Source organism: Castanea sativa, chromosome 1 (assembly GCF_040712315.1).
Source record: "Castanea sativa cultivar Marrone di Chiusa Pesio chromosome 1, ASM4071231v1".
In the NCBI taxonomy this organism is placed as follows: domain Eukaryota; kingdom Viridiplantae; phylum Streptophyta; class Magnoliopsida; order Fagales; family Fagaceae; genus Castanea; species Castanea sativa.
Window position 1 is genome coordinate 84,336,236 of NC_134013.1, and position 26,082 is coordinate 84,362,317.

General features: G+C 33.9%; 2 protein-coding genes across 2 annotated transcripts; one reads left to right on the plus strand and one right to left on the minus strand.

Annotated features, from left to right (window-relative positions):
* Positions 1-448: 448 nt before the first annotated feature.
* LOC142616462 (conserved oligomeric Golgi complex subunit 3-like) lies at positions 449-7,907 on the plus strand. The gene is made up of 5 exons (XM_075789319.1): positions 449-592; positions 716-778; positions 2,540-2,656; positions 3,261-3,353; positions 7,828-7,907. The coding sequence occupies exons 1-5, from the start codon at positions 449-451 to the stop codon at positions 7,870-7,872; spliced, it is 462 nt and encodes a 153-aa protein (XP_075645434.1). The 3' UTR covers positions 7,873-7,907.
* A 185-nt stretch (positions 7,908-8,092) lies between these two features.
* Positions 8,093-11,487, minus strand: LOC142635934 (glutamate receptor 2.1-like). Its single transcript, XM_075809979.1, has 4 exons — positions 9,972-11,487; positions 9,224-9,422; positions 8,305-8,668; positions 8,093-8,117 (listed from the first exon to the last, which is right to left on the minus strand). Exons 1-4 carry the CDS (start codon positions 11,268-11,270, stop codon positions 8,093-8,095), a joined length of 1,887 nt encoding a protein of 628 aa, XP_075666094.1. The 5' UTR covers positions 11,271-11,487.
* Between the last annotated feature and the right edge of the window lie 14,595 nt (positions 11,488-26,082).

Here is a 26,082-nt window from a genome sequence, read left to right on the forward strand (position 1 = left end):
CAGATGTATTCAAAACATGGTATCCACTGCTGGAAAAAACCCTATCATGTCTTTCAAAGTTGTATCGTTGCTTAGAACAAGCAGTTTTCACTGGTTTGGCGCAGGTATTTAAAATTTTGTATTATCAATTTTTCTATACTTCTCATCTTTTAAATTGGCTTTCATGATTATTTTGTTGAAAATTGGGTTGTTTGATACCTTTATCAGGAAGCAGTAGAAGTTTGCTCCATGTCTATCCAAGTAAGTATGCTAAAGAAAGAGCTCTCTATACAGTGGAATGCAACACTGAGAAGTCATTGTGCATTAGTACTATGCCACATACAATCTTACGATATCAGTGGAAAATCTGGTTGTTTCCGTGGAGAAGAGTGGATTTGATTATGGCCTCCATATGTTGAACTGCTTTTTATGATTCCTATATAAGCATGTCAACAAACAACCATATTTTATGTGTAGCAGTGTGCTATGCCTTTTTTTTTATAAAAAAATTGGTGTTCTGCTACAAAAAGCAAGCAAACTCATTGTGAAGAGATCATCACCAATGGATGGGCAGCTCTTCCTCATAAAACATCTCCTTATTTTAAGGGAGCAGGTGATCTCTCCTCTCTCTCTCTATTTTTCCTGGTGGTTATTCTATTATTGAAGTGATTACTAATAAATTATGCTGGCCGTAACTAATCATGTTGTTGTTTACTAATAAATTCTGGTCTTCCAGATTGCACCTTTTGATATTGAATTCTCGGTTACTCACAAGGAACTTGATTTCTCACATTTGCTGGTAAGTATATCTGAGGCTAAAGCTCTCCTTTCGCCGAGTGCATTAGTGTTTCTTCTTTCTGCATATAAATCACATGTTCTAGCACATATCTAGCTGTGAATGGTTTTTTTCTTTTTTCCTGTTTTTCCATTTTCATTTTGAATAAATAAATGTTTTGTGCATTATTTCTTAGGCAAGTAGGTACACTTCATTTGGGGTGCCATACCTGAGACACTTCTACACTTGTGTCCCAATTGTGTCCTTTAAAAAAAAATTGGGACACGGCTGGGATGCTAATCTTTTAATTATTTTTAGTTTTAATCTTGAACACTTATTTAGTTATCTTTTATTTACTCTTTTAGATCTTATTCTTGGTTTGTATTCTAATTTCTATGCATAATTTATTAGTCATGAATTCACTTTATTATCCATTATTGCTCTTAAATTAATATGTTTAATATTATATGAAAAAACAAATGCTTAACAATATTTAAAAATATAAATAAAAATATTTAATAATTAATTAATATGTGTATTCCCACCGTTTCATGTCCTAATTTTTCAAAAATTGTCTTGTCGTTTCCGTACTCGTTTCCATGTCCATGTCCGTGCTTCCTAGATTATAACTTAACTTTTAGATCTTTGACTTCCATGATTCTTGTCCATTGTATGTATTGGAGTTATTTGTTGAGGTAGAGTAAATTCAAGGCTTTTGGTCCTATAGGAGCTGAAATTTAAATCTGGTGTGGACTTTGTTTATGTATATTTTCTACAAGTTTATAGTATTTCAAACTTAACTCAGGGGCTGTAGCGTGGTGCTTCATTCTATTCTGATGGTTTTCATATATATTTTTATGGATTAAAAATGAAAAATATGGTTGAGTTGTTGGCTGTATAGTTTGTTCTCCAGTCTCAATTGGATGTTTTTGCTAACAAATGGGTTGGATTGTGTTTTATTACCAGAAAATTTAGAACGTGACACTGGATTATTACACTACTTAGAAATAAACTCTTTCATTACTAAAAGTATGATTTACAGAGTAGTTTACCTGCATCATCAGAAAAAAATAGAAACTATTAAATGATCATCACCTATGTAGCACGGATACGGTTACAATGTGTAGTATGACATGATACGTAGTATGGTGACATGGCATTTCTTGTAAAACTAGGATACGAGAATATGACAATTAATTAATTAATTAATTTTTATTTTTAGGTATATACATATTATATTTGAAACCATTTATATTTATTTTGGATTTAAAAAGTATGTAACAACAATGAAATGTTTGGAAATATATCTAAAATCAATTAAAAAACAATAAAATATTGTTTAAAGTATGAACAAAAGAGTTCAAATAAACTAGACTCCCATTAAAAGAGATCAAATAAACAACATTCAACATCAAAATAAAAGAACTGAATTAATTTTTTTTTCCTTCTTGAGTGCGTACTTTACACGGTTGTGTCCATGTCGGATACGTGTTGTGTCCGTGTCGGATATGTGTTGTGTCTGACACTAGTATGTTGGCAATTTTGCTGTCTGTGCTTCCCAAATCATCACTCAAAGCATGGTAGGATTATTTTCTGAAATGTGTGCATTAAAATGTATATATATATATATATATATATTTTTTTTTTTTTTTAACTGTAGAGTTCTGCTAATATTTCTTACACCATCTAGGTTTATTATTTGAGCATGTTTTTTGTAATTAGAAAATCTCTGTTATCTTCCACTTTAATGTAATTCTTTTTTTTTTGCTTTAATTCCACTGCCAGGAGCATTTAAGACGTATTCTTACTGGTCAAGCCTCGCTATTTGACTGGTCAAGATCAACATCATTGGCAAGGACCTTATCTCCTAGAGTTTTGGAAAGTCAAATAGATGCCAAGAAGGTTTGTGACTTTGCCTTACGACACAATCTTTAAATGAGCTCAGTCCAGAGAATAAATGGTTTGCTGAGAAAAAGGTGATTTAAATATTAAACTAATAAATGAATAAGTGCACTTCATGGTGAAGTCATATATAACTCATGTTCTAGTGATGTCATTCTGGAAATTAAGTTGTATATACAAATTCTATTGATATATTTTGCCATGCCTTTTAGCTTTTAATATGCTATCAGAAATTTGATGGTGATACTGCTTATGCTTTCTACGAAAGCTTTAGTTGCTGAAAGCTCTTGTATATATTGGTGACTATTTCTTATTTGCTGCAGATATTGACTGTGCAATCACCAAGTCTAACTTATGAAAATATCAATGAACCCAAATTTTAATTTTACATAGACCAAGTTTATTGCTTCATTTCTTTTCCCAATTATGATCTCTAATGCTCCAACTAATGTTTTTGGAGAACAACTTCACTTTTGGTAGTTGGTTGACCGTTCTTTTCAAGTTCTGTTGATACTATGATATTTGTCGGAACTTTTTCTGTGTATTTCTATTACCCTTACTTTGAATAACGCTGTAATATGTGGTAGCGTTCATTCACTTGCAGGAGCTTGAAAAAAGCCTAAAAGGCACCTGTGAGGAGTTTATTATGTCAGTCGCTAAGCTAGTTGTGGATTCTATGCTTTCGTTTGTTACCAAGGTTTGTCTTTTGCCTCATTAATTATGATGTTAGACTTAATAAAGAATATAATGAAGAAAACGTAGCCACTTGGCAAATTGAGACACCAGACCCTGGATCTAATTATGAAGGAAGTTAACAAATCAAATTTACAAGTGAGATAGGAGAAGGTTCATCTCATGTGAAAAAAATTTGTACAATCTTGGAGAACAGAGCACCTTGCTTCTCTTGAATCTTGTATCTTAATGTGATGCAAGAAGCACTGAGTAAATTCTATTTTAATTTAGCTTTATTTAATTTTAGAAGTCATTGTATTTTTATTGGTCAATTTGATTTGATTTTAAGCTTATTTGTTAATTAGGTTTTTAGTATTATATTTAAATTCCTAGATTCAAGGGTATTTTTGTAATTCAATAATTGAGATTTCCAAAAATTAGAATTAGGCTTTAGTCCAGATAGTCTATATAAGCATGCTATTGTACTCGTGTGGACACAAATTTATGATGGATAAAATTTCAGTTGGAATTTTTCCTACTTTTTTTAATGGCATGCTGCTAACTCCAAGCAACCTTAGGTGTTGATTCCTTAGTTATTTTTATTTCTCTGTTCTTCAATTTTGTTGTTGCGTCCATTTTGGTTTTGTTCTTCGTTAATTTAGGTATCAGAGCTTGTTGTTCTTAATCAGTTTTGCTATCAGCATTTGGTTCTTGTTCTAAATCAGTTTTGTTATCAGAACAAATTCTCTGGCTCAATTTTCCAACAAAACCACCACAAATTACCACCCTCTATAGTAATCAATTCCAACTCCAACTGCATCACAGTCAAACCTGAAGAACCAAAACCCACCTTACCTGGCAACCACTAGCTACCAAAAAATAAAAGAAGAAAAAAGAAAACCAATTTATTAAACCTGGAACACTGACATAATTCCAGCTGCCACCAAGTTGACCACAATGTACAACCATGATTCCGCCCATTAGATGCATGAACCTCAATCAATTGAAATCGCAATCTAAGAGCTTCGTCAAGGCTGGTGTCAAACAAGGAGATGAATTCCTTGACCAAGTGTTGTCACTGATAACCGATTGTCCAACAACTCTTGATTTGTCATTGCCAAAATCAAGCTGTGCCCATTCCAATCACCAACAAAACTGAGCAGTTCGACTGTTTCTTGGTCAAGACCTGTCGCAAGGACATCCACAAATGTCGTCAGATTGCTCCCAATCACTATCTTGACCGTCTCTTCAAATTGACAAGTGATGCCATTTTCATCATGTTTTGGAAGCTAGTCGTTGGTTTTATAGTCTCTGGATCTTGTTTGGGACAGTATTAAGCCCATACATCTAGGCTCATGACATAAGTATTAGCCATGGTAACCCCATCAGCCCACATGTTGAAGAATTGTTTATTTCATTAGTTCCAAATCAACTATAAGTCCACAAAATTTTAAAGCTCCATAGAAATGCTGTGCGCCCAGAACAGAGCAAGGTCATCAACAGACGAAGTCAGCATGCACAAGTTCTAGTTACAATTATTTGTTGAAACTTTCTTCTATTGAACCATGATAATATTAGAAGCACCTACTCATGGATTTTCAACAATTGGTTACATGACATGGACCAATTATCTAAACAAGTAGGTTTTTCAGATGATAAGAAAGTAAGGTTTGCCAAGATGAAACTCATTTTTAGAGCTATGGATTACTGGAGCGATATTGAGAATCTTCATCTTATATTTTACTAGCTTGCCATAACTGATTGGGATGAAAGGAAAAATATCTATTTTAATTCAATTGAAAGAAATATCTACTCCAATCGCATCAGATGGTTTTTTTAGATCAAAGAAATAGTCAGGGGCAAGGGAGCAAGCAGACAGTAACACAATTTATAGAAAACAATATGAGTGTTCATGCAATACCTAATCCTAAGCCACTCTACCAAAGCTTGCCATGGAACAAACCTTAGCAAATCTTGCAAAAGCCTTTCAAGACTTTTTCTTTTTTATAGAACCTTCTTCTTTGAAAGGTTCGAGATAATTAATAATGGACTTGAGTCATTGGAGGTGTCAAGGATGATATAGGTAGCAATGAACTTAAAACTTCGTTCAAAGACAATGCTGGTATTGAAACCGTGGTGATGACGAAACACCAAGTACCACTGGAACCTAGCGTTGAAAGCGAAGAACAAGTACCAACAAATTTTGTCTCAATGTTCATGCGACATGCGACAAAAAAGAAAATACCATAGAGCATGCGACTGGAGCACCAAAAATATAGTCTCAAAAGATCACCAAAAATATCTAGATGTACATTACTGACAAACTCAAGGGACATGCGACTGGAGCATTAATTCCACCAATCAGGATAAGCCACGTGGCTGCAACATGCGTGGTGCCGCCACTACGCAATTAATACGGAGCGAAATCCTTAGAGTCTTTTCAAATCCTATGACCGTCAACGACACGTCATGACGACCACAGAATCTGGGGGCAGCTGATAGGAGTGACAAAATGAACTTATCTGGACGAAGTCATCCAAACCGACGAAGTGGTGTTTACAGATGAGGTAATCAAATGTCACTGACGATTCCAGCTCCATCATAGACGAAGGGAAAAGAAGCCACTTAATGCACTCTAAATAAATACCTCAGGTGGTTACAATGACAGTTGTATGGACCGTTATGAGGCCATTAAAGCTCATATCAAGAAGTCGGGAGGCGTTATTAAAAGAGGCATTAAAGCCACAATAACTGCCACAACAACTGCCACAACGGCTAGAATCTAGAACAACATATATAAAGCCCACGCATTGCCAACACGAGGTACGAACACAGTTACAAGATATCCTTAATCCTTCTTATAGTCTATTATTATTAACTCCCTTGTATTAACTTTGGCATTGGAGGCGTTGTGGCAGGCACCACACCGGTGACCATTTCAGAGAATTTCTTCTTCTGTCGCGACACAAGCAGACCTCTAGTCCCATCTGGATGACCTCACTACAACGGACGAACTTGTGATTCATCACATATATTCGTGTTTCTTATGATAATGCTTGGATGATGATTTTGTCAATAAGGAGATGATTAATTTTGTTGCTTTGAGTTTGTGTACATAACATTAAACGTATGCAATTTGACGGTATAATAACTTTTTACATCTGAATTTGACAGCTGAAGTGTGCAGAAGGGTCAGCTAATATATTTTTCCTAACTACTAGAATAGAACAACTCGTCGCCGTATATAAAGATCTCGTTATGATAAGATTTGACTGTCTTCGGAACAGCAATAAAATTTTGATGAAAAAGAAAAAAAAAAGAAAAAAAAAGAAGAGAATCTTCTTTTATACAGGCATAGGATTACGTCTTCTTGGAGCCAATCTACCAATCAGCTTGTGCACACACATCAATAAGCTTTATAGGATAAGCAATTCACTTTCTAATTAGTAATTAGAACCAGAGTGATGTTAGGAATACTAAAAATTTATGTTTTATCAATCACAAAAATAATTCAAACATTTATTTATTAGGTATTTTAAGGCCCACTAATTGTATTCATTATTACATCAGTATGGAGGTTTTATGGAAAAGTTGCAGTTGCTTTAGCACTATCCAAAAAAAAAAAAAAAAAAAGAGAAGAAGAAGAAGAAGAAAGGGTATGTCCACTTAGTACAACCACATCATGTAAAACACATTTTTATTGTATATTATATTATATCATATGATTTAGACTAGAGTTCATATAATATTAATTTATTGTGAATATTATGTTATTGAGTCAATAACTAACTGACTTTCTGATATAGTTTTAAAATTCGCATACAGTGTGCTAAAGGTCTTATAATTTTACATGGAAGAAATTTGTGTTTAGATTGATTTTAGTCCAAAACTTATATAATTATTATTTTTTTAGAGAGAAACAACTTATATAAATTTATGTTTCTTTTGAGGATGTAAATTAAAACAATTTAAGAAGCTCATAGTTTTAATAAATTTTTTTAATATTTACAGTTTAGTTTTGAACCACCCAAAATTATATAGGGAATTATGTAATTTCCTTAGTTTTTAATAAATGATAGTCACTTTATGAAAGAAGAATGCAGTCACTTCCTATAGAGAGAAATAGCTTCCTATCGAGAGAAATAACCATTCAATGCAATGATGACTGATAAGACTAAACTTCTATTTTAGGGTAATAAACAAACTTAGGGGAATGAGATCATCTTAAACATTAGGGTAGAAAACCATGGGGTACATCTTGCATAGATGCATCACCATGCCTTGAACTTGAAGAGGGACTTCCGTTGTCATCGTGTATAACCACATCATATGTTCCTTCAATGGAATTCCTTGAGTGGATTTGCATATCATCAATACTAGGAGAAGGTTCAAAAATGTTGGGACTTGCTACATTATGTACCCTTGATTCTTCTCTCTGAAATGTATGTGGATCTTTCTTGTCAAAATGTTTTGCCATTTCAACTAATTTGGACCAACAGGAGTTGGTAGGATTGTTGTTGCCCAAAGTAGACCAATGTGAGTAAAAGAAGTTAAAAACATAAACCAAGAGTGAGATTACTGAAGCGACTCCTGCGATGAGGAAGAGGCCCCTGAAGTTGTCCACACCAAGACTAGGACCATGTGAAGATATTGTGGCGCTTTGATCTTCACAAGTAGTTTGACTTCCAAAGTACTTTTGTTCAATAGCTCCAATTTTATCTCTATCTTGAGTGACATTCAAGATTGCCCTCGAAATGTGAGGGACTAAAGGGGATCCTTGTCGGAAGGCCTGAAGAAACATGTTACAAAATTATAGCATTCTTTTAAAATAATGCAATGGCATTTTTTATTGCATTCTTAAAATTAAAAGAATAATTCGGGGTGGCTTTTTTTTTTCTTGGGAGAGAGAGAGAGAGAGAGAGAGACTCACAAAGCCAAATCCATCAGTTTTGTAGGTGGGTCCAACCATAGTATACCTAGAACAATACTTTGCAAGGAAGAGCTTGATATAGGGGATTTCATCAAAAATAGCCGCAACCCCACCATTGTGGGTTCCTTTTGACAATGCTTCAGGAAACTCCTCATAAGTCAAATATGGCTTCAACTGGGATTTATGGAAATCTAATTGTTTTATTAGAAGTTCCTCAACAAAGGAATGCTCTAGATATCCAACAAAATAACCATTATTTTTAATCTCTTTTACGTCAACAAATGTAGGCTGCAATCTCTGTACAGTTAATATTGATGTTAGGCTTGCCGTATAACTTTGAGTCAGGATGAGTACAACAAAAATCCATATGATTAGCACAAATCTTGACCAATTGTTTACCACTTTCTCCCCTACAAGTACCATAAATTATTTTTAATATTAACATGTATAATGAATATCCATGTTTTGAATTCAAACAAGCCACAATGAGAGAATAAAATTTTTGGAAAAAATACACAAAACTGTATGTGATTTCTACGTAAACAAAAATCCCCTTGAGGTTTTGAGTATAACACTTAATTCTCATTAATATTGCTTTGTGTGTAAACCATTAATTGGCTAATATCAAAACCCCACTTTGGTAATGCTTTATGTGAAAATGAATCCCTAAATTTGGACACATGTCATTACATGAGCAACTCACTATTTAGTTTCATGGGTGCTTAATGGATTACACACAAAATAATACCATGTAGGGGTTAAGTGTTACATTTTCTATGCTTTGCGAAGATATCACAATGGGGTTTTATATACTTCTTCCTAATATGTTCTAGGGGTTGAAGAAAATTTACTGTGAGCAAAGGCAAGTGTTGAGAAGGAGAACCAAAAAATCAAGCCAAGTTGTTGATTTGGAGGACCTCTAAACTCAGTGTTTACACGGTGTTCAAGAACCCATATTACCAAACCTGTAAAGATGAATGCTGCCCCAATTGTTAACCATAGATTAATGCTTAGCGGCTTTAAGAAAATCCACAAGTTTTTGTTCTCATCGTCTTTCACCAAAACCACCATTGACACGCCTGATTCTGTATAAGGCAAAGTGAAATCAACATACAATGAGCGATTAGCAATAATTGTTGTGTCTCCAACAACCGCATCGTAAACCTGCATTTAGAGAGAGAATTATGAATTTAGACTTTAAGAAACATTATATGAGGTAATTAATTGACGCCCACCTAAAGTGAATAAAATTCTTATGCCCTACTTTGACTATTCTATGTTATGCTTCATCAATCATAAGCCTAGCACATGTTTTCCCCTTCCCTTTTTCTTAAAAAGTAACCAAAATTTAAAATAGAAAAAAAATCGGCAATATGACATGTTGTAAAATAAAAATAAAATATATTTAGATGATATATTGCAATTGGTGGAGTATAAAATGAAATCCTCAAAGTGGAATGAAGGATGAGAAATACTACAATCATCAACTTTTTTACAACATTTTTACAAACTGTTAAGGTAAGAAATTTTTAGTAGTTCTTCATTTGGGTCCACCACTTATATCATTTTTTTACTTACCAATAACTACTTACCATATTAGTAATTTGTAAAAAACATTGTAAAAAAGTTTGTAACTTTAGCATTTTTCCATAAAGGATTTTATTCACCTAGAGGCATCTGCAAGAAGAAAAACCTTGGGAGAAAAAAACTCACCTGGTTTTTAATTTGATAAAGAAGTTGATCGTATGTCCCATTCATTTGCCTATGTTTATTCATGTAGGGAATAAATTCATGAGGAAGGGGAAAAGGTAATGCTTCTTGTACAGCATGGAACAGATCAATGCTGAACCCCGATATGCTTGGCTTATCATCAGTAGGAGAATGCCATTCTATTTTTACGAATTTACCAAATGTCACTGGAACCCCAATCCTTAACTTTGACGGCTGCTCTGTTGTGTCTCCTGGCCAGATAGGTTGTTTAAGGTTGTCCTTTGATGTTGAGTATGCCCTTTCACCAGTGCCATTCAAATCTTTTGAAAATCCTCTTTGTCGGGTCCAATATCCAATAATCCTCTCAGTTTTTCCTATCACATTGAATAGTTCAAAGGTTGAAGATTCTAATTGCCCCTTAACCAAATGAAAATTCCCGCTTAGGCCTTGAAATGTAGTACTTAGAATTGTATCGCAAAGCCTTGTACCCATTTCAAAAATGCCTAAAGCTGCAAGATCAACATTATTGTTGCTAGTATTTTGCTTCAAGAAGCAAGAATGCACCATGCTAGCCTTTTCTACTGCCATAGCCAATGCCCAGATTGTATCGTATGCCCATAATCCAAAACAGTTTAAGCTAGTAATACTTTTGCTCTTTGCTCTAATTGAGGTTAAATTTCTCTTCCATTTCCTTTCAAAATCTTCAAGTTGTTTAGATGGGGGTAAGTATGGCCTGATTCCCAATACACCTTGCATTGAGTCCATGACCTTTGAGCTCATAGGATCTAGCAATGATGATAGCCCTTCTGTGAGAATCCATGCATACCCTTCACTCATCATTCCTGCACTCTTTGCAAGTGCAAAGAGTTTGGAGCCAAGTGAAGCTGTCATGTGAACAAGGAATATTCTTGTATGATTTGCCTTTAACTTGTTAAGCTCTTCACTGATTTCAGTATTATTAGAAGATGGATGAATTTCACTTCTGTAAGAAACCCGAGTGTCAATCTCTTGTAAAGCATCCAACACATATGGAATTAAGCCATTGCCATAATCTGTGTCTTCATAAATGAGGACAATTTCCCACCAACCAAAGGCCTTAACAATGTCTACTATGGCTTTAACTTGTGCGGAGTCATCATGGGTTGCACGTATGAAAAACGGGTTCTGGGATGGAGAAAGAGAGGGACATGTGGCTGAAAAGGAAATGATCGGAACCTGAGCTTTGCGGCCAAGTTCTATCACAAACCTAGCTTCTGCGGAGCTTTGAGGTCCTATAATGGCCTGCACTTCTTTATTCTTCATTAAATCCAATGCTGTATATTATTTCGACAGTGAAATGAATTGCTTAGAAAGTGGAAAATTTTAATTGCAAAGTTGCAATGTTTAATAACAAAACTGGTACTTTACGATATGCCAACATATGTCTGTAAAAAGGTGAAGGTGCAAAATCAAAATGTTGATCAATTCTGAACTTCAATTGTATCAGACTACATGATGAGAAGTTTGTATATTAATACATGGAGCAAAATTCCCTATCGGCATCCTTTAAATTAAATTTGAGATATGCAGCAATTCATAAGTTCTTACTAATAAGTTGAATAAAAATCCGGTGTCCCACATTGCATGTGAGTATTCCACTTCATGCTTCATTAACTGTAATAAACCAAATGTTTGAATTTATTTGATTTTTCATTTTTTGACCCAATCCTAGCAAGCATCTGTGTGTATCTACCTTTCCCATCTCACTCTATTTTTTTGTTCTATAATATATTAAAATTTGATTTAAAATATATTATTCATTAAACTAAAACTCATTTGAGATAAAAAAGAAAATCAAGTTCTAACATTACAAAACCTTTTAGAAGCATAACAATACAATAATGCAGATATTTTAAAAAATAATAATAATTCAACCATAACAATACAACAATTGAAATCTTAAACATAAAAATATAAATTCAATAATGCAACAAAACTTTTTTTTATAAATCTAAGTTTGAATCAATCAAGGTTTTGAAAATTGAACTGGACCGGCCAGTTTAATCAAAAACTGTACCATATTCTAAAAAACCGAAAACATGTGGGTCAACTGGAGAAATTGCAAATCGGGTTGGTTTGACCGGTATGGGATGGTTCAGACTATTGTCAAATATAGTCGTTTTTTGGAAAACGCAGTCACCTCACCTCTAAACTGCACACTACGGAAGTTATTTTCTGTCATATATTCCTTCGGGTTGATGAAATAACAAAGAACAACCCATTGATTCTTCTTTGTAGCAGAGGAAGATCAAATATGAATAAAAGAAAAACACCATATAAGTCCAAAACAATGAGAGAGAGATTTGATGACAATGAAATCTCAAAATCCAAACCCCCACAGAGAATCCTTACATAAAACGTTCCTCTTTTCTTATAGAAATGAGATCTAGGCCTACAACCTTCATCATTGAAGAAATGAACCCCAAGGCAGCTAGCACCATTTCAGTATTTTACCATATATATTTGTACTATAAATATAGACAATAAGTTGGTCTGTTGGTGGTAGCCGATCAAAGACAATAGTGTTAAAGGGAAAGAAAGAAGTGGGGGCATATGGGTTACGTAAGGATATATACCTCGTTTCATTTTGCTTTTGGTTATAGAATTTTTCTATTAATGTATAGTGATACCTTTTTTAAAATTTAAAAAAAAAAAAAAAAAGAGGAAAATGTATAGTGATTCCTAGTTGCCAATTGTTGGCCATTCCACACAACAAAAATTAAGCATAAATTTTACAGATGGCATAAATAAAAACCACAAACGTATAAGAATAAATTCAAGGAAAATGTTTTTTTTTTTAAACAAATTTATACAAGATAGAATTTTTACTCTAGCCTAATCTAAGTGTATATGTGTGTAAAACTCCCTATTGGAAACTTGAATCCCGGCCTTTGCCCCAAACACCCCACAAGCATTTATATTTGTAGAGTGATCACTACACCAAGGATGCGCGGTGGTGAATTTAAGGAAAATGTTATAGTTACTACAAGTTGTACGGATAAAGTTTACAAGTTAATGTGATAATATTATATATAAAAAATTAATATGAGAATAAATGTGATTGGCAGACTTCAATTGATTAAAAATTATTATTTGAATGGCCTCTTTATAATTGGTTACACATTAATTTGTAAGTCTACTATAATAAATTTGTAGCACTGGTAAACTATAGCACTACTCTAAATTTAATAGATGACTATATATATATATATATATATACACACACACACCGATACATACACACACTCAGTATATAATTATTAATATCTAAATAATTATATATTAATTAAATAGTCATATATTATATAAGTAATAAATATACATACTAAATAATTAATATATAAACTAAATGAAAGAATATAAATAAAATTAATATAAACCTGTTCTATGCTAATTCATTTGCTATATCTTTTTTATCTAAATATTATTTTGCGTACCCAATTTCTACTTAGTGGACTAGGCTTAGAATTGGGCTCACAACTTATTTGTATAGTGGGTTTAGAGTTTCCTACTAAGGGTAGTTCTTTACCTAGTATCTTAATTACACCTCTCAACTCTCACAAACCTCCATTTTCCTCTCTTTAAGTTCCTCTCTTTAGATAATACGCTCTCTTTCTATCACTCTTTGTTTCTTACCCAGAATCAACAACCCCTTCTCTTTACTCCCTCCTCCTATTTATAGCTTGAGGTTGGTGGGGTGCCCATGATTAGCTTTTGGTCTTACTCATGTGAGTGGGGTCCAATTTGATTATTCCTGACAAGAAATGTGCTCCATTGGAAATAGTGGAAATGGCATTGGATTTGATTCCTACCTCCAAAATATTGCTTGGCAGCGATACTTCCCAAGGCAATACTGAGTTGCCGAGGGCATAGACCGCTCTGAGCAAGCACATTCTCGATCAAGTCATAATTGACCGGTGTGGGCTTGTCTATCATGCATTCGAAACGAAATGGGCTTACTATGAGGTTTGGGCTTGGTCGTGATCCTAGTGAATGTTCAGGCCAAAGCCCAAGGCCCAGTGGGCCTGGGATCGTACCCCGTACAATTATTATTTATTTTTCAATAATCTTTTAATAAAACTAAATATTATTAGTTATCAAATTATTGTATATTTTTATAATTTTAAAATTATTAATTATTTATTTATGATATAACCAGTTTGACCATTAGTTTCACTCCAATTAGACTAGAGAACTGAGAACCACTCCCTATTATGGTTCTTTGACCTGTCCAATTAAATTTTTAAAAGCATGGTACCAATTACTCTCTATTTCATCTCATTTTAAATTCCAACACATGCTAATTCATTCCACTAGTAACAGTTATTTCACTTAATTTCGTCCGATAGTGATTTCAGCTAGTATGTAAATGAATTATTATATATATTTTTAAAAACTCTTTTTTTGTATTATTATTACTTTACTCACATATGAGATTTTTTTTTTATTCATCAAATTTTTTAATTACTTATATATGACATATTATATTATGTAATACTGATTTTAAGAATGTACATTGTATGATTTTGAATCAATGGTTCGATACAGTATAATATTATGCGATGCAGATCTAGGTAGATAAATGCCTACTTGAAAATATACATCTTGGATATATATATATATATATATATATATATATATATATATATATATATATGTAAAAATATATATAAAATTGAGTCTTCCAAAGGTTCTTTAAATAAACTTGAAAACAAAAATTTAATTAGCAATTTTGCATTTAGAAAAACAAGTAAAACACAAGAAACATAGACTTTATGTAAAATAATTTCAAATATTTGGTGTGATGTATAAAATTTTTTAAACACAAACAACCAAAACCAGTGGCTCTGGTAGAGTGACGAAGCTGCTAGCTTCAATGACCAAACCGTCAACACTAGCCACACTAGACCAGTGGCCGGACCTACGACCACTAGATGCCGGGGAGGGAGGGGGATTTTCAGGTTTGACCAATTTTTACAGTAAAACAAACATGATAAATTGATGAAAATATTTTTCATAAAATATTTTACAACAAAACAAATGGAGCACTAATAACATGGAGGATCAAATTTTCTTGGGGCTTTATTTGAGAGTGAGATCCATTAGTTAGTATAAGGACTAGGGTTTGCAACAATTTTCTAAATTTGCTAATGGAAAAGAGAATAATGATTATATTCATTTAAAATGAATCCATTTCATAATACAATTAAATTTTATAATTTTAGAAGCATAAAGACTACCACGCAACTTAAGTATGTACACGCACCCCACAGTACACTATAGATCCAAAAGATAGAATCTTAACGTTGAAATTGACAAGACAAGGACTTTGAAATGAAAAACGATTTTATTCCTGGAAAATATCCTAATCTTAAAAATCTTCTTACTAGAAGCTTTGCAGGCCACACTATCCTAGAGTATGTAACACTATTCCTTGCTTTTTAGATGAATTATTGCCAAGATGGGGGAGGGGGGGGAGGAACACATTTCCAGTGGTATTTCATCATATGGAGTGATATATGCACAAGTTATCATGTTTTCATTTTTGTGTGTGAGAGCTAGCTTGTGCTTGTTAAATTAACGATTTTCCCAAAAGTTTAAACTATTAGGAAATGGTGAATTTAATCAATTAACCATAAGTCTAACACTCCCCCTCACTTGTGGACCTAAACTTTCTCTTAAGTGAGGGCTCAACAAGTGAGAATTTAACATTTTAAATGAGAGGTAGAGTAAAACTAGGGATCGAACTCAAGATCTCCTGTTCTGATACTATGTTAAATTACAGATTGTCTCAAAAGCTTAAACTATTAGGAAATGGTAAATTTAATCACTTAACCATAAGTCTAACAGTACTTATATTTTATAATGTGCATATGTGTGAAACATTTAGTTTTACGTCAGTACCTGCAGATGTTGCAGCAATTACATCTTTCCCAGAATCCTTTATAAGGAGAGAAAGTCTTGTGCTATAGTTATGATTCACAGCATAGAAGTCTAAGAGCGCCATGGACATGTACCTCTCTGCCACTCTTCCAACCAGGGACTTCAAATCAAGAACTACTCCAACTGGTATCAACTCATTTGCCATCATCAAAGGCTCATAACTGCAAAGGCTGAGACTGAGCAAAAGAAAGGATAGGAATTTAGAAAGGTGGGGCTTCAAGTTTGTCATTGTCAAGCTAGCCTTTGCTAATTGCTAGTTGGGGAGGACTATGCGTTAACTGTATTAACTTATAGACATATGGCTCCCATTCCAAGTGGAATTTTGGGGCAGCTTACATCACATAAATGGGTCCAATGAGTACAGTATGTTTGGAAACAGGGTCATTGCCAAAATGTTTGATATTGACTTTGGTTATTAGGCTCAAAAATGAGGAAAATGCTTGGATAGTTCTGAAAGAGTAATGCTAGGAATACAAATTTTGTTATAACTTGCTTATGTGGAAAATTGTAAGTGGTGGAGTTGTGAACACATATGGACCCACCGCTTTTAGTTCACCATTTACAACTTACCACGTAAGCAAGTTATGACAAAAGTTGCGGTCCTAGCATTTTTCAGTTTCATAATCGTACTCCAAGGTCTTATCATATATTGGGTGGGCACCACACATGGGTCCAACCATAGTGCTCACCCATTTGTGAGAGGTCAAAGTATTGCTCCAAAACTACCTAAAATTAACCCTTTCCAGTTGCCAGTGAATACAATGCTACAAGTAAATCAATGTCATTACCATAAATGTTTGATAACAACTTTTGTTTTGTAGAATCAATGAGACAATTTAAAATAGGCAAAACTACACTTTTTGTCCTTACATTTTGGGCCAATTCCCATTTTCATGGTCTCTGGAAAAAAAATTGTCACCATTTTGGTCCATACCATCATCTTACTAACGGAAATTGCATACGTGGCAGATGAAGTGCACTGTTTGCATGTTAGATTAACGACTTTGTTATGTCGAATCAATGAGACTATTTAAAATAGGCAAAACTACACTTTTAGTCCTTACATTTTGAGCCAATTCCCATTTTCTTGATCTCTGGAAAAAAAAAAAATGTCGCCATTTTGGTCCATACCATCATCTTACTAATGGAAATTGTATACGTGGCACAAAAAGTGCACTATTTCCATACCATCATCCAACATGGCTAATATAACAATAATAATAATAATAATAACAATAATAATAATAATAAATGTCACGTTAGATCCACACGTGGGTCCAACCATAGTGCTCACCCCTATATGAGAGGTCCAAGTATTGCTCCGAAACTACCTAAAATTAACCCTTCCCAGTGAATACAATGCTACAAGTAAATCAATGTCATTGTCATAAATGTTTGATAATGACATTGTTTTGTAAACTCAATGAGACTATTTAAAATAGGAGAAACTTCACTTTTGGTACTTACATTTTGGGCCGATTCCCATTTTCTTGGCCTCTAAAAATAAAAAATTGTTACCATTTTGGCCCATACCATCATCTTACTAACGAAAATTGCATACGTGACAGACAAAGTGCATTGTTTCAACGTTAGATTCTGACATGGCTAATAAAATAATAAAAATAATAATGATAACAAATATCACGTCAGATTCATGCGTAGGTCCAACCACAGTGCTTACCCCTATGTGAGAGGTCGAAGTATTGCTCCGAAACTACCTAAAATTAACCCTTGCCAGTGAATACAATGCTACAAGCAAATCAATGTCGTTGCCATAAATGTTTGATAACGGCCATGTTCTTTAGACTCAATAAGACTATTTAAAATAGGCAAAACTAAACTTTTGGTCCTTACATTTTGGGCCAGTTCCCATTTTCTTGGTCTCTGAATATAAAAAATTGTTACCACTTTGGTCCATACCATCATCTTAAAAACAGAAATTGCATTCATAGCAGGCGAAGTGCACTATTTGCATGTTAGATTCAGACATGGCTAATGATAATAATAATAATAATAAATGTCACGTCAGATCCACACGTGGATCCAACCATAGTGCCCACCTCTATGTGAAAGGTCGAAGTATTGCTTCGAAACTACCTAAAATTAACTCTTGCCAGTGAATACAATGCTACAAGTAAATCAATGTCACTGCCATAAATGTTTGATAACGACTTTGTTCTGTAGACTCAATGAGACTATTTAAAATAAGCAAAACTAAACTTTTGGTCCTTACATTTTGGGCCACTTCCCATTTTCTTGGTCTCTAAATATAAAAAATTGTTACCATTTTGGCCCATACCATCATCTTACTAACGAAAATTGCATACGTGACAGGCGAAGTGCATTGTTTCATGTTAGATTCTAACATGGCTAATAAAATAATAATAATAATAATGATAACAAATATCACGTCAGATTCAGACGTAGGTCCAACCACAATGCTTACCCCTATGTGAGAGGTCGAAGTATTGCTCCGAAACTACCTAAAATTAACCCTTCCAGTGAATACAATGCTACAAGTAAATCAATGTCATTGCCATAAATGTTTGATAATGGCCATGTTCTGTAGATTCAATGAGACTATTTAAAATATGCAAAACTAAACTTTTGGTCCTTACATTTTGGGCCAATTCCCATTTTCTTGGTCTCTGAATAAAAAAAATTGTTACCACTTTGGTCCATACCATCATCTTACAAACGAAAATTGCATTCATAGTAGGCGAAGTGCACTATTTGCATGTTAGATTCTGACATGGCTAATAATAATAATAAATGTCATGTCAGATCCACACGTGGATCCAACCATAGTGCCCACCTCTATGTGAAAGGTCGAAGTATTGCTCCGAAACTACCTAAAATTAACTCTTGCCAGTGAATACAATGCTACAAGTAAATCAATGTCATTGCCATAAATGTTTGATAACGACTTTGTTCTGTAGACTCAATGAGACTATTTAAAATAGGCAAAACTAAACTTTTGGTCCTTATATTTTGGGCCAATTCTCATTTTCTTGGTCTCTGAATATAAAAAATTGTTACCACTTTGGTCCATACCATCATCTTACAAACGGAAATTGCATTTGTAGCAGGCGAAGTGCACTATTTGCATGTTAGATTTTGACATGGCTAATAATAATAATAATAATAATAAATGTCACGTCAGATCCACACGTGGGTCCAACCATAGTGCCCACCTCTATGTGAAACGTCGAAATATTGCTCCAAAACTACCTAAAATTAACTCTTGCCAGTGAATACAATGCTAAAAGTAAATCAATGTAATTGTCATAAATGTTTGATAACGACTTTGTTCTGTAGACTCAATGAGACTATTTAAAATACGCAAAATTAAACTTTTGGTTCCCACATTTTGGGCCACTTCCCATTTTCTTGGTCTCTGAATATAAAAAATTGTTGCCACTTTGGTCCATACCATCATCTTACAAACGGAAATTGCATTCGTAGCAGGCGAAGTGCACTATTTGCATGTTAGATTTTGACATGGCTAATAATAATAATAATAATAATAATAATAATAATAATAATAATAATAATAATATATGTCACGTCAGATGCACGCGTGGGTCCAACCATAGTGCCCACCTCTATGTCAAAGGTCAAAGTATTGCTCCGAAACTACCTAAAATTAACTCTTGCTAGTGAATACAATGCTACAAGTAAATCAATGTCATTGCCATAAATGTTTGACAACGACTTTCTTTTGTAAACTCAATGAGACTATTTAAAATATAAAAAACTTCACTTTTGGTCCTTACATTTTGGGCCAGTTTCCATTTTCTTGGCCTCTGAATATAAAAAATATTAACCACTTTGGTCCATACCATCATCTTACAAACGGAAATTGCATTCATTGCAGGCGAAGTGCTCTATTTGCATGTTAGATTCTGACATGGCTAATAATAATAATAATAATAAATGTCACGTCAGATCCACACGTGGGTCCAACCATAGTGCCCACCTCTATGCGAAACGTAAAAGTATTGCTCCGAAACTACCTAAAATTAACTCTTGCCAGTGAATACAATCCTAAAAGTAAATGAATGTCATTGTCATAAATGTTTAGTAACGACTTTGTTCTGTAGACTCAATGAGACTATTTAAAATAGGCAAAACTAAACTTTTGGTCCCCACATTTTGGGCCACTTCCCATTTTCTTGGTCCCTGAATATAAAAAATTGTTGCCAATTTGGTCCATACCATCATCTTACAAACGGAAATTGCATTCGTAGCAGGCGAAGTGCACTATTTGCATGTTAGATCCTTACATGGCTAATAATAATAATAATAATAATAATAAATGTCACATCAGATCCACGCGTGGGTCCAACCATAGTGCCAACGTCTATGTGAAAGGTCGAAGTATTGCTCCGAAACTACCTAAAATTAACTCTTGCTAGGGAATACAATGCTACAAATAAATCAATGTCATTGCCATAAATGTTTGATAACGACTTTGTTTTGTAAACTCAATGAGACTATTTAAAATATAAAAAACTTCACTTTTGGTCCTTACATTTTGAGCCGATTCCCTTTTTCTTGGTCTCTGAAAATAAAAAATTGTTACCATTTTGGCCCACACCATCATCTTACTAACGAAAATTGCATACGTGATAGGAGAAGTGCATTGTTTGCATGTTAGATTCTGACATGGCTAATAAAATAATAATAATAATAATAATGATAACAAATATCACGTCAGATTCAGACGTAGGTCCAACCACAATGCTTACCCCTATGTGAGAGGTCGAAGTATTGCTCCGAAACTATCTAAAATTAACCCTTGCCAGTGAATACAATGCTACAAGTAAATCAATGTCATAGCCATAAATGTTTGATAACGGCCATGTTCTATAGACTCAATGAGACTATTTAAAATAGGCAAAACAAAACTTTTGGTCCTTACATTTTGGGCCAGTTCCCATTTTCTTGGTCTCTGAATATAAAAAATTGTTACCACTGTGGTCCATACCATCATCTTCCAAACGGAAATTGCATTCCTAGCAGGCGAAGTGCACTATTTGCATGTTAGATTCTGACATGGCTAATAATAATAATAATAATAATAATAATAATAAATGTCACGTCAGATCCACACGTTGATCCAACCATAGTGCCCACCTCTATGTGAAAGGTCGAAGTATTGCTCCGAAACTACCTAAAATTAACTCTTGCTAGTGAATACAATGCTACAAGTAAATCAATGTCATTGCCATAAATGTTTGATAACGACTTTGTTCTGTAGACCCAATGAGACTATTTAAAATAGGCAAAACTAAACTTTTGGTCCTTACATTTTGGGCCAGATCCCATTTTCTTGGTCTCTGAATAAAAAAAATTGTTACCACTATGATCCATACCATCATCTTACAAACGGAAATTGCATTCCTAGCAGGCGAAGTGCCTATTTGCATGTTAGATTCTGACATGGCTAATAATAACAATAATAATAATAATAATAATAATAATAATAATAATAATAATAATAATAATAATAAATGTCACGTCAAATCCACACGTGGATCCAACCATAGTGCCCACCTCTATGTGAAAGGTCGAAGTATTGCTCCGAAACTACCTAAAATTTACTCTTGCCAGTGAATACAATGCTACAAGTAAATCAATATCATTGCCATAAATGTTTGATAACGACTTTGTTCTGTAGACTCAATGACACTATTTAAAATAGGCAAAACTAAACTCTTGGTCCTTACATTTTGGGCCACTTCCCATTTTCTTGGTCTCTGAATATAAAAAATCGTTACCACTTTGGTCCATACCATCATCTTACAAATGGAAATTGCATTTGTAGCAGGCGAAGTGAAATATTTGCAAGTTAGATTTTGACATGGCTAATATTAATAATAATAATAATAATAATAATAATAATAATAATAATAATAATAATAATAATAATAACAATAAATGTCACGTCAGATCCACGCGTGGGTCCAACCATTGTGCCCACCTCTATGTGAAAGGTTGAAGTATTGCTCCGAAACTACGTAAAATTAACTCTTGCTAGTGAATACAATGTTACAAGTAAATCAATGTCATTGCCATAAATGTTTGATAACGACTTTGTTTTGTAAACTCAATGAGACTATTTAAAATCGAAAAAACTTCACTTTTGGTCCTTACATTTTGGGTCAGTTTCCATTTTCTGGGTCTCTAAATATAAAAAATTGTAACCACTTTGGTCCATACCATCATCTTACAATCGGAAATTGCATTCATAGCAGGCGAAGTGCTCTATTTGCATGTTAGATTCTGACATGTCTAATAATAATAATAATAATAATAATAAATGTCACGTCAGATCCACACGTGGGTCCAACCATAGTGCCCACCTCTATGTGAAACGTCAAAGTATTGCTCAGAAACTACCTAAAATTAACTCTTGCCAGTGAATACAATTCTAAAAGTAAATCAATGTCATTGTCATAAATGTTTGATAACGTCTTTGTTCTGTAGACTCAATGAGACTATTTAAAATAGGCAAAACTAAACTTTTGGTCCCCACATTTTGGGCCACGTCCCATTTTCTTGGTCTTTGAATATAAAAAATTGTTACCACTTTGGTCCATACCATCATCTTACAAACGGAAATTGCATTCGTAGCAAGCGAAGTGCACTATTTGCATGTTAGATTCTGACATGGCTAATAATAAAAATAGTAATAAATGTCTCGTCAGATCCACGCGTGGGTCCAACCATAGTGCCAACCTCTATGTGAAAGGTCGAAGTATAGCTCCGAAACTATCTAAAATTAACTCTTGCCAGGGAATACAATGCTACAAATAAATCAATGTCATTGCCATAAATGTTTGATAACGACTTTGTTTTGAAAACTCAATGAGACTATTTAAAATAGAAAAAACTTCACTTTTGGTCCTTACATTTTGTGCCGATTCCCATTTTCTTGGTCTCTGAAAATAAAAAATTGTTACCATTTTGGCCCATACCATCATCTTACTAATGAAAATTGCATACGTGACAGGCGAAGTGCATTGTTTGCATGTTAGATTCTGACATTGCTAATAAAATAATGATAATAAAAATAATGATTACAAATATCACGTCAAATTCAGACGTAGGTCCAACCACAGTGCTTACTCCTATGTGAGAGGTCGAAGTATTGCTCCGAAACTACCTAAAATGAACCCTTGCCAGTGAATACAATGCTACAAGTAAATCAATGTCATTGCCATAAGTGTTTGATAACGGCCATGTTCTGTAGACTCAATGAGACTATTTAAAATAGGCAAAACTAAACTTTTGGCCCTTACATTTTGGACCAGTTCCCATTTTCTTGGTCTCGCATTATAAAAAATTGTTACCACTTCGGTCCATACCATCATCTTACCAACGGAAATTGCATTCATAGCAGGCGAAGTGCACTATTTGCATGTTAGATTCTGACATGGCTTATACTAATAATAATAATAATAATAAATGTCACGTCAGATCCACACGTTGATCCAACCATAGTGCCCACATATATGTGAAAGGTCGAAGTATTGCTCCGAAACTACCTAAAATTAACTCTTGCCAGTGAATACAATGCTACAAGTTAATCAATGTCATTGCCATAAATGTTTGATAACGACTTTATTCTGTAGACCCAATGAGACTATTTAAAATAGGCAAAACTAAACTTTTGGTCCTTACATTTTGGGCCAGATCCCATTTTCTTGGTCTCTGAATAAAAAAAATTGTTACCACTATGATCCATACCATCATCTTACAAACGGAAATTGCATTCCTAGCAGGCGAAGTGCACTATTTGCATGTTAGATTCTGACATGGCTAATAATAATAATAATAATAATAATAATAATAATAATAAATGTCACGTCAAATCCACACGTGGATCCAACCATAGTGCCCACCTCTATGTGAAAGGTCGAAGTATTGCTCCGAAACTACCTAAAATTTACTCTTGCCAGTGAATACAATGCTACAAGTAAATCAATGTCATTGCCATAAATGTTTGATAACGACTTTGTTCTGTAGACTCAATGACACTATTTAAAATAGGCAAAACTAAACTTTTGGTCCTTACATTTTGGGCCACTTCCCATTTTCTTGGTTTCTGAATATAAAAAATTGTTACCACTTTGGTCCATACCATCATCTTACAAATGAAAATTGCATTTGTAGCAGGCGAAGTGCAATATTTGCATGTTAGATTTTGACATGGCTAATATTAATAATAATAATAATAATAATAAATGTCACGTCAGATCCATGTGTGGGTCCAACCATTGTGCCCACCTCTATGTGAAAGGTCGAAGTATTGCTCCGAAACTACGTAAAATTAACTCTTGCTAGTGAATACAATGCTACAAGTAAATCAATGTCATTGCCATAAATGTTTGATAACGACTTTGTTTTGTAAACTCAATGAGACTATTTAAAATTGAAAAAACTTCACTTTTGGTCCTTACATTTTGGGTCAGTTTCCATTTTCTGGGTCTCTAAATATAAAAAATTGTAACCACTTTGGTCCATACCATCATCTTACAAACGGAAATTGCATTCATAGCAGGCGAAGTGCTCTATTTGCATGTTAGATTCTGACATGGCTAATAATAATAATAATAATAAATGTCACGTCAGATCCACACGTGGGTCCAACCATAGTGCCCACCTCTATGTGAAACGTCGAAGTATTGCTCAGAAACTACCTAAAATTAACTCTTGCCAGTGAATACAATTCTAAAAGTAAATCAATGTCATTGTCATATATGTTTGATAACGTCTTTGTTTTGTAGACTCAATGAGACTATTTAAAATAGGCAAAACTAAACTTTTGGTCCCCACATTTTGGGCCACTTCCCATTTTCTTGGTCTTTGAATATAAAAAATTGTTACCACTTTGGTCCATACCATCATCTTACAAACGGAAATTGCATTCGTAGCAAGCGAAGTGCATTATTTGCATGTTTTATTCTGACATGGCTAATAATAAAAATAGTAATAAATGTCTCGTCAAATCCACGCGTGGGTCCAACCATAGTGCCAACCTCTATGTGAAAGGTCGAAGTATAGCTCCGAAACTACCTAAAATTAACTCTTGCCAGGGAATACAATGCTACAAATAAATCAATGTCATTGCCATAAATGTTTGATAACGACTTTGTTTTGAAAACTCAATGAGACTATTTAAAATAGAAAAAACTTCACTTTTGGTCCTTACATTTTGTGCCGATTCCCATTTTCTTAGTCTCTGAAAATAAAAAATTGTTACCATTTTGGCCCATACCATCATCTTACTAACGAAAATTGCATACGTGACAGGCGAAGTGCATTGTTTGCATGTTAGATTCTGACATTGCTAATAAAATAATGATAATAAAAATAATGATTACAAATATCACGTCAAATTCAGACGTAGGTCCAACCACAGTGCTTACCCCTATGTGAGAGGTCGAAGTATTGCTCCGAAACTACCTAAAATTTACCCTTGCCAGTGAATACAATGCTACAAGTAAATCAATGTCATTGCTATAAATGTTTGATAACGGCCATGTTCTGTAGACTCAATGAGACTATTTAAATTAGGCAAAACTAAACTTTTGGTCCTTACATTTTGGGCCAGTTCCCATTTTCTTGGTCTCTGAATATAAAAAATTGTTACCACTTTGGTCCATACCATCATCTTACAAACGGAAATTGCATTCCTAGCAGGCGAAGTGCACTATTTGCATGTTAGATTCTGACATGGCTTATACTAATAATAATAATAATAATAATAAATGTCACGTCAGATCCACACGTTGATCCAACCATAGTGCCCACCTCTATGTGAAAGGTCGAAGTATTGCTCCGAAACTACCTAAAATTAACTCTTGCCAGTGAATACAATGCTACAAGTAAATCAATGTCATTGCCATAAATGTTTTATAACGACTTTGTTCTTTAGACTCAATGAGACTATTTAAAATAGGCAAAACTAAACTCTTTGTCCTTACATTTTGGGCCACTTCCGATTTTCTTGGTCTCTGAATATAAAAAATTGTTACCACTTTGGTCCATACCCTCATCTTACAATCAGAAATTGCATTTGTAGCAGGCGAAGTGCACTATTTGCATGTTAGATTTTGACATG

Bases quoted from the DNA above. Each gene is read 5' to 3' on its own strand.
- LOC142616462 (XM_075789319.1), top strand. From the start codon at position 449: ATGTGTAGCAGTGTGCTATGCCTTTTTTTTTATAAAAAAATTGGTGTT. The intron at 779-2,539 runs GTAAGTATATCT...TTCCACTGCCAG, and splicing joins TTGATTTCTCACATTTGCTG to GAGCATTTAAGACGTATTCT. The intron at 3,354-7,827 runs GTTTGTCTTTTG...TTGGACCAACAG, and splicing joins TGCTTTCGTTTGTTACCAAG to GAGTTGGTAGGATTGTTGTT.
- LOC142635934 (XM_075809979.1), bottom strand. From the start codon at position 11,270: ATGAAGAATAAAGAAGTGCAGGCCATTATAGGACCTCAAAGCTCCGCA. The intron at 8,669-9,223 runs GTTTGGTAATAT...TGGTACTTGTAG, and splicing joins GGCAGCATTCATCTTTACAG to GGGAGAAAGTGGTAAACAAT. The intron at 8,118-8,304 runs GTATACTATGGT...ATGTTTCTTCAG, and splicing joins CTTGCAAAGTATTGTTCTAG to GCCTTCCGACAAGGATCCCC.